The sequence below is a fragment of the Oncorhynchus tshawytscha genome, unplaced genomic scaffold, assembly GCF_018296145.1.
Source record: "Oncorhynchus tshawytscha isolate Ot180627B unplaced genomic scaffold, Otsh_v2.0 Un_contig_14949_pilon_pilon, whole genome shotgun sequence".
NCBI lineage: Eukaryota > Metazoa > Chordata > Actinopteri > Salmoniformes > Salmonidae > Oncorhynchus > Oncorhynchus tshawytscha.
This window is the reverse complement of record NW_024609444.1, coordinates 55,001-65,000: the sequence shown is the minus strand read 5'-3', so window position 1 is coordinate 65,000 and position 10,000 is coordinate 55,001. Positions and strand designations below refer to the sequence as shown.

The following is a 10,000-nucleotide window of genomic DNA, read 5'->3' as shown; positions in this document are numbered from 1 at the left end:
AGAGAGAGAGACAGAGAGAGAGAGACAGAGAGAGAGTCAGAGCGACAGAGAGAGAGTGAGAGAGAGAGAGAGAGAGAGAGACAGAGAGACAGAGAGAGAGAGAGAGAGAGAGAGACAGAGACAGAGAGAGAGAGACAGAGAGAGAGACAGAGAGAGAGACAGAGAGAGAGAGACAGAGAGAGAGACATAGCGAGAGAGAGAGAGAGCGAGGGGGCAAGAGTCAGTAGAGAAGAGGAGAAAGAACAATCATTGATTGGTTGACTGCATGGTGACCTAACAGGACCATGCTGGATCCTACAGGACACTCCCTCTGGTTATCTAACCTCTACAGTCTGAGGATGAACAAGGACAGAAGGAAAGTTCTGCACCCCAAGTCGTTTTAAACGGCAGCAAATTCAATGTCAAATTCAAAGTCCCTTGTGGTTCAGAAACAAATGATAAGAAACTCTATACAAAGAAACTCTATACAATTCACCCCAAGAAATAAACAATTAAAGGAATAGTTCACCCAAATGAGCAACGTATATATTGTAAGCAGACTATGGGGCGGCAGGTAGCCTCGTGGTTAGAGGGTTGGACTAGTAACCGACGGGTTGTAAGATCTAATCCCCGAGCTGACAAGGGAAAGAATCTGTTGTTCTGCCCCTGAACAAGGCAGTTAACAAAGCTGACATTGTAAATAAGAATTTGTTCTTAACTGACTTGCCTAGTTAAATAAAGGTAAAATAAATGGACAAGATAAGACAGCAATCCATGTGTGAACTACAGTTTGTGTGACCGATCCCTTATGAACTTATAGAGAGTATTTTCCCCCCTGCAGTACCTTGTTGAGGCTGCGGGCGGCGCTGTCCTTGCCCCCGGGGGTTAGGTTTCTGAGCTGAACATCCAGCAGGTCAACCAGCTGGGCCATGGCCCTCACTGTAGAGGGGACGTCACCGGGACGCAACAACCCTTTAGTCTGCTCGGCCAGCTCCCTGGCAACCACGGCTGCCGTCTCGCCGCTACGCAACTAGAGGAGGAGGAGGAGGAGGATGATGAAGATAGAACAGATAGGTACAACACAGACCTAGACTAGTTCTCATACTATGAGGAGGAGGAGGAGGAGGAGGAGGAGGAGGAGGATGAAGATAGAACAGATCAGGTACAACACAGACCTAGACTAGTTCTCATACTATGTTCAGTTTGGGCCTACTGTACTGTAGGGGATAAAAACTAGTGATATTTACTACAAAGACCAGGGATGGCCATGATGGTTAAAACCTCACCTGTGTGGAAGAAAGAATGAAAACCATGATAGTGATTAAAACAACTGATAGTGATTAAAACAACGGATAGTGATTAAAACAACTGATAGTGATTAAAACAACGGATAGTGATTAAAACAACCGATAGTGATTAAAACAATTAAGATAGAACAGGTACAACACAGATAGTGTGATTAAAACAACTGATAGATGATTAGTGAAACAACTGATAGTGATTAAAACAACCGATAGTGATTAAAACAACCGATAGTGATTAAAACAGTGATAGTGATTAAAACAACCGATAGTGATTAAAACAACAACTGATAGTGATTAAAACAACTGATAGTGATTAAAACAACTGATAGTGATTAAAACAACTGATAGTGATTAAAACAACTGATAGTGATTAAAACAACTGATAGTGATTAAAACAACTGATAGTGATTAAAACAACCTGATAGTGATTAAAACAACTGATGATAGTGATTAAAACAACTGATAGTTAAAACAATGATAATTAAAACAACTGATAGTGATTAAAACAACTGATAGTGATTAAAACAACTGATAGTGATTAAAACAACTGATAGTGATTATAGTGATTAAAACAACTGATAGTGATTAAAAACAACAACTGATAGTGATTAAAACAACTGATAGTGATTAAAACAACCGATAGTGATTAAAACAACTGATAGTGATTAAAACAACTGATAGTGATTATGATTAAATCAACTGACAACCGATAGTGATTAAAACAACTGATAGTGATTAAAACAACCGATAGTGATTAAAACAACCGATAGTGATTAAAACAACTGATAGTGATTAAAACAACTGATAGTGATTAAAACAACTGATAGTGATTAAAACAACTGATAGTGATTAAAACAACCGATAGTGATTAAAACAACTGATAGTGATTAAAACAACCGATAGTGATTAAAACAACTGATAGTGATTAAAACAACTGATAGTGATTAAAACAACTGATAGTGATTAAAACAACTGATAGTGATTAAAACAACTGATAGTGATTAAAACAACTGATAGTGATTAAAACAACCGATTAAAACAACCGATAGTGATTAAAACAACTGATAGTGATTAAAAAAACAACCGATAGTGATTAAAACAACTGATAGTGATTAAAACAACTGATAGTGATTAAAACAACTGATAGTATTAAAACAACTGATAGTGATTAAAACAACTGATAGTGATTAAAACAACTGATGAAAACAGTGATTAAAACAACTGATAGTGATTAAAACAACCAATAGTGATTAAAACAACTGATAGTGATTAAAACAACTGATAGTGATTAAAACAAGATTAAAACAACTAGTGATTAAAACAACTGATAGTGATTAAAACAACCGATAGTGATTAAAACAACCGATAGATTAAAACAACTGATAGTGATTAAAACAACCGATAGTGATTAAAACAACCATAGTGATTAAAACAACTGATAGTGATTAAAACAACTGATAGTGATTAAATTAAAACAACTGATAGTGATTAAATTAAAACAACTGATAGTGATTAAAACAACCGATAGTGATTAAAACAACTGATAGTGATTAAAACAACTGATAGTGATTAAAACAACCGATAGTGATTAAAACAACCGATAGTGATTAAAACAACTGATAGTGATTAAAACAACTGATGAAAAACAACTGATAGTGATTAAAACAACTGATAGTGATTAAAACAACTGATAGTGATTAAAACAACTGATAGTGATTAAAACAACTGATAGTGATTAAAACAACCGATAGTGATTAAAACAACCGATAGTGATTAAAACAACTGATAGTGATTAAAACAACCGATAGTGATTAAAACAACCGATAGTGATTAAAACAACTGATAGTGATTAAAACAACTGATAGTGATTAAAACAACCAATAGAGATTAAAACAACTGATAGTGATTAAAACAACTGACAGTGATGATAGCGATTACAACAAATGATAGTGATTAAAACAACTGATAGTGATTAAAACAACTGATAGTGATGATAGCGATTACAACAACTGATAGTGATTAAAACAACCGATAGTGATTAAAACAACCGATAGTGATTAAAACAACTGATAGTGATTAAAACAACCGATAGTGATTAAAACAACCGATAGTGATTAAAACAACCGATAGTGATTAAAACAACTGATAGTGATTAAAACAACCGATAGTGATTAAAACAACCGATAGTGATTAAAACAACCGATAGTGATTAAAACAACTGATAGTGATTAAAACAAAACAACTGATAGTGATTAAAACAACTGATAGTGATTAAAACAACTGATAGTGATTAAAACAACCAATAGTGATTAAAACAACTGATTAAAACAACCGATAGTGATTAAAACAACCGATAGTGATTAAAACAACTGATAGTGATTAAAACAACTGATAGTGATTAAAACAACTAGTGATTAAAACAACCGATAGTGATTAAAACAACCGATAGTGATTAAAACAACGGATAGTGATTAAAACAACGGATAGTGATTAAAACAACTGATAGTGATTAAAACAACTGATAGTGATTAAAACAACCGATAGTGATTAAAACAACCGATAGTGATTAAAACAACTGATAGTGATTAAAACAACCGATAGTGATTAAAACAACCGATAGTGATTAAAACAACCGATAGTGATTAAAACAACGGATAGTGATTAAAACAACTGATAGTGATTAAAACAACTGATAGTGATTAAAACAACTGATAGTGATTAAAACAACCGATAGTGATTAAAACAACCGATAGTGATTAAAACAACCGATAGTGATTAAAACAACCGATAGTGATTAAAACAACTGATAGTGATTAAAACAACTGATAGTGATTAAAACAACCAATAGTGATTAAAACAACTGATAGTGATTAAAACAACTGATAGTGATTAAAACAACTGATAGTGATTAAAACAACTGATAGTGATTAAAACAACGGATAGTGATTAAAACAACCGATAGTGATTAAAACAACCGATAGTGATTAAAACAACGGATAGTGATTAAAACAACTGCAGATAAACTCAGAATGAAACAAATGTCTTCAATATTTCTTGTCTTTATAATGATATTCACGACTCCTGTAATGACGATGATGCTGATTATGACCAGAATGTATAAATGAGCTAAAGTCTCCTCAGTCCTACACCGTACATCTTTACTCTTTATCATCTTTACCATCATATAACCAGGAACTGACCTCATCACACAGCTATCATCTTTAACGTCATATAACCAGGAACTGACCTCATCACACAGCTATCATCTTTAACGTCATATAACCAGGAACTGACCTCATCACACAGCTATCGTCTTTAACATCATATAACCAGGAACTGAGCTTATCACACAGCTATAATCTTTACCATCATATAACCAGGAACTGAGCTTATCACACAGCTATAATCTTTAACTGAGCTTATCACACAGCTATCGTCTTTAACTGAACCTATCACACAGCTATCATCTTTACCATCATATAACCAGGAACTGAGCTTATCACACAGCTATCATCTTTAACATCATATAACCAGGAACTGAGCTTATCACACAGCTATTGTCTTTAAGTGAGCTTATCACACAGCTATCGTCTTTAACTGAGTTTATCACACAGCTATCGTCTTTAATGTCATATAACCAGGAACTGAGCTTATCAGACAGCTATCGTCTTTACCATCATATAACCAGGAACTGAGCTTATCACACAGCTATAATCTTTAACTGAGCTTATCACACAGCTATCGTCTTTAAGTGAGCTTATCACACAGCTATCGTCTTTAACTGAGTTTATCACACAGCTATCGTCTTTAATGTCATATAACCAGGAACTGACCTCATCACACAGCTATCATGTTTAACATCATATAACCATGACCTCATCACACAGCCAAAACAGTACAGGAAGTCTCTGAACCAACCCTGTCTCGTCTACAGTAGTGCAGGGTTCCCAAATGGAACCATGTTAAGTGCCATTTTGGGGTCTAGATCTTCCCCAGTATATTCCCCAATGTGTCTCCATGCGTGAGAAACTGAGAGAACAAACTGCCCCTGGGTCCAGATCCGTAATGGACGCCCTAGAATGTGTTTCAATGGGAGAGCCGCGTAGCCGCAATGGCCGCCGCCAGCAGTCATACTCACTTTCTGCATGATGTGGTTGACCCAGGGAGACGTGCAGTTGCTGATGTCGGGGCCTTGGGGATCCCAGTAGCCCTGCTGAGCAACACACACGTATGTAGCTACGCCTGGAAGACACACAAGACACCAAGACAACGCGCTTAGCAAACACAGTAAGACAGCGTTGACATTCAGAGAGTGGGCAGGGAGGCAGGAAGTACGGAGGAGCCAGGGGTTCACTGAACTGGCACGTGTGTGTGTGTGTGTGTGTGTGTGTGTGTGTGTGTGCGTGTGATAATTAACCAGACAAAGGACAGTGTTTCACATTCATGAGTCTGAGCAGCAGGATCATACTCTACTTACCAACCTTAGTACTGGAGAGGACAGAGACGGACATTAAGGAGAGGTTAAAGAACTGTTGATCTGAATCTAACACACGTCCCTACACATTTGTGTTTGTGTGTGTGTGTGTGTGTGTGTGTGTGTGTGTGTGTGTGTGTGTGTGTGTGTGTGTGTTGTGTGTTTGTGTGTGTGTGTGTGTGTACGTGTGTGTGCGTGTGTTTGTGTGTGTGTGTGTGTGTGTGTGTGTGTGTGTGTGTGTGTGTGTGTGTGTGTGTGTGTGCGTGTGCGTGTGTTTGTGTGTGTGTGTGTGTTTGTGTGTGTGTGTTTCTCATAATGAGATGTATTGTATGCTGTATATGCATGTCATGGCACATGACCTATATATGATGTTCATGTTTCATATTCTACATTATCACACAACTCACGCTCTAACAGAACAGCTCACGCTCTAACAGAACAACTCACACTCTAACAGAACACCTCACGCTCTAACAGAACACCTCACGCTCTAACAGAACACCTCACGCTCTAACAGAACACCTCACGCTCTAACAGAACACCTCACGCTCTAACAGAACAACTCACGCTCTAACAGAACAACTCACGCTCTAACAGAGAACAGCTCACGCTCTAACAGAGAACAACTCACGCTCTAACAGAACAACTCACGCTCTAACAGAACACCTCACGCTCTAACAGAACACCTCACGCTCTAACAGAACACCTCACGCTCCAACAGAACACCTCACGCTCCAACAGAACACCTCACGCTCTAACAGAACACCTCACGCTCTAACAGAACACCTCACGCTCTAACAGAACACCTCACGCTCTAACAGAGAACACCTCACGCTCTAACAGAACAACTCACGCTCTAACAGAACAACACACGCTCTAACAGAACACCTCACGCTCCAACAGAACACCTCACGCTCTAACAGAACACCTCACGCTCTAACAGAACACCTCACGCTCTAACAGAGAACACCTCACGCTCTAACAGAGAACAACTCACGTTCTAACAGAGAGCACCTCACGCTCTACCTCACGCTCTAACAGAACAACTCACGCTCTAACAGAACAACTCACGCTCTAACAGAACACCTCACGCTCTAACAGAACACCTCACGCTCTAACAGAGAACACCTCACGCTCTAACAGAACAACACCTAACAGAACACCTCACGCTCTAACAGAGAACAACTCACGCTCTAACAGAGAACACCTCACGCTCTAACAGAACACCTCACGCTCTAACAGAACACCTCACGCTCTAACAGAACACCTCACGCTCTAACAGAACACCTCACGCTCTAACAGAACACCTCACGCTCTAACAGAACACCTCACGCTCTAACAGAGAACACCTCACTCTCTAACAGAGAACACCTCACGCTCTAACAGAACAACTCACGCTCTAACAGAACAACTCACGCTCTAACAGAACAACTCACGCTCTAACAGAGAACAGCTCACGCTCTAACAGAGAACAACTCACGCTCTAACAGAACAACTCACGCTCTAACAGACAGAACAACGCTCTAACAGAGAACAACTCACGCTCTAACAGAACAACTCACGCTCTAACAGAACACCTCACGCTCTAACAGAACAGACGCTCTAACACTCACGCTCTAACAGAACACCTCACGCTCTAACAGAACACCTCACGCTCTAACAGAACACCTCACGCAACTCACGCTCTAACAGAACAACTCACGAACAACTCACGCTAACAGAACAACGCTCTAACAGCAACTCACGCTCTAACAGAACAACGCTCTAACACGCTCTAACAGAACACCTCACGCTCTAACAGAACACCTCACGCTCTAACAGAACAACTCACGCTCTAACAGAACAACTCACGCTCTAACAGAGAACACTCACGCTCTAACAGAGAACAACTCACGCTCTAACAGAACAACTCACGCTCTAACAGAGAACAACTCACGCTCTAACAGAACAACTCACGCTCTAACAGAACAACTCACGCTCTAACAGAACAAACAGAGAACACCTCACGCTCTAACAGAGAACAGAGAACAACTCACGCTCTAACAGAGAACAACTCACGCTCTAACAGAACAACTCACGCTCTAACAGAACACTCACGCTCTAACAGAACACTCACGCTCAACAGCTCTAACAGAACACCTCACGCTCTAACAGAGAACAACTCACGCTCTAACAGAGAACAACTCACGCTCTAACAGAACAACTCACGCTCTAACAGAACACCTCACGCTCTAACAGAGAACAGCTCACGCTCTAACAGAACACCTCACGCTCTAACAGAACACCTCACGCTCTAACAGAGAACAACTCACGCTCTAACAGAACACCTCACGCTCTAACAGAACAACTCACGCTCTAACACCTCACGCTCTAACAGAGAACAACTCACACTAACAGAACGCCTCACGCTCTAACAGAGAACAGCTTACGCTCTAACAGAGAACAGCTCACGCTCTAACAGAACAACTCACGCTCTAACAGAACAACTCACGCTCTAACAGAACAACTCACGCTCTAACAGAACAACTCACGCTCTAACAGAACAACTCACGCTCTAACAGAGAACACCTCACGCTCTAACAGAGAACAACTCACGCTCTAACAGAACACCTCACGCTCTAACAGAACAACTCACGCTCTAACAGAGAACAACTCACGCTCTAACAGAGAACACCTCACGCTCTAACAGAACACCTCACGCTCTAACAGAGAACACCTCACGCTCTAACAGAGAACACCTCACGCTCTAACAGAGAACAACTCACACTCTAACAGAGAACAACTCACACTCTAACAGAGAACACCTCACGCTCTAACAGAGAACAACTCACGCTCTAACAGAGAACATCTCACGCTCTAACAGAACAACCCACGCTCTAACAGAACACCTCACGCTCTAACAGAACAGCTCACGCTCTAACAGAACACCTCACGCTCTAACAGAACACCTCACGCTCTAACAGAACAGCTCACGCTCTAACAGAGAACAGCTCACGCTCTAACAGAGAACAACTCACGCTCTAACAGAGAACAACTCACGCTCTAACAGAACACCTCACGCTCTAACAGAACAACTCACGCTCTAACAGAGAACAACTCACGCTCTAACAGAGAACAACTCACGCTCTAACAGAGAACAACTCACGCTCTAACAGAGAACAACTCACGCTCTAACAGAGAACAACTCACGCTCTAACAGAGAACAACTCACACTCTAACAGAGAACAACTCACGCTCTAACAGAACAACTCACGCTCTAACAGAACAACTCACGCTCTAACAGAGAACAAGTCACACTCTAACAGAACAACTCACGCTCTAACAGAATTTCAATCCAGGGTCTAACAGAGAACAACCCATGCTCTAACAGAATTTAAAGACACGCTCTAACAGAGAACAACCCCACGCTCGAACAGAATTTAAAGCCAGGCTCTAACAGAGAACAACCCACGCTCTAAAGAAAAGACAAGCGCAGACAGAAACCTACTTGTTCCATTGTTTAAATAACAGAAGCTCTGTGTGTAGTGTTAGTCAAACACTTACTGTCTGCTGTCTGGAACATGATTCACCTGCACTGGGTGGAAATTGTATTTACTGCTGGAAATTATGTGAATTTATAAAGACTATTTCCAGTGAGTGTGGAATTGTCCTTATTTTCAAGGACAACCCCAACCCTAATCCTGATCCCAACTACCTTTTGACTAGGATTTAAACACCCCAACCCTAATCCTGATCCCAACTACCTTTTGACTAGGATTTAAACACCCCAACCCTAATCCTGATCCCAACTACCTTTAACAGAACACACTCACGAATTTAACAGAACAACTCACCTGAAACAACTCACGCCTAATCCTGAACCCAACTACCTTTTGACTAGGATTTAAACAACCCAACCCTAATCCTGATCCCAACTACCTTTTGACTAGGATTTAAACACCCCAACCCTAATCCTGATCCCAACTACCTTTTGACTAGGATTTAAACACCCCAACCCTAATCCTGATCCCAACTACCTTTTGACTAGGATTTAAACACCCCAACCCTAATCCTGATCCCAACTACCTTTTGACTAGGATTTAAACACCCCAACCCTAATCCTGATCCCAACTACCTTTTGACTAGGATTTAAACACTCCCAACCCTAATCCTGATCCCAACTACCTTTTGACTAGGATTTAAACACCCCAACCCTAATCCTGATCCCAACTACCTTTTGACTAGGATTTAAACACCCCAACCC

The 10,000-nt window shown here is 40.3% G+C and overlaps 1 protein-coding gene across 1 annotated transcript in view; it reads right to left on the bottom strand.

Moving 5' to 3' along the window:
• Nucleotides 1-10,000, bottom strand: part of LOC121844799 (adhesion G protein-coupled receptor L3-like) — a gene marked incomplete at its 5' end in the record, with an annotated part of 148,366 nt that overhangs the window by 89,271 nt on the left and 49,095 nt on the right. Inside the window, 2 exon segments of the mRNA XM_042315345.1 lie at nucleotides 824-1,009; nucleotides 5,422-5,525. Coding sequence (XP_042171279.1) covers nucleotides 824-1,009; nucleotides 5,422-5,525 — 290 coding nt within the window.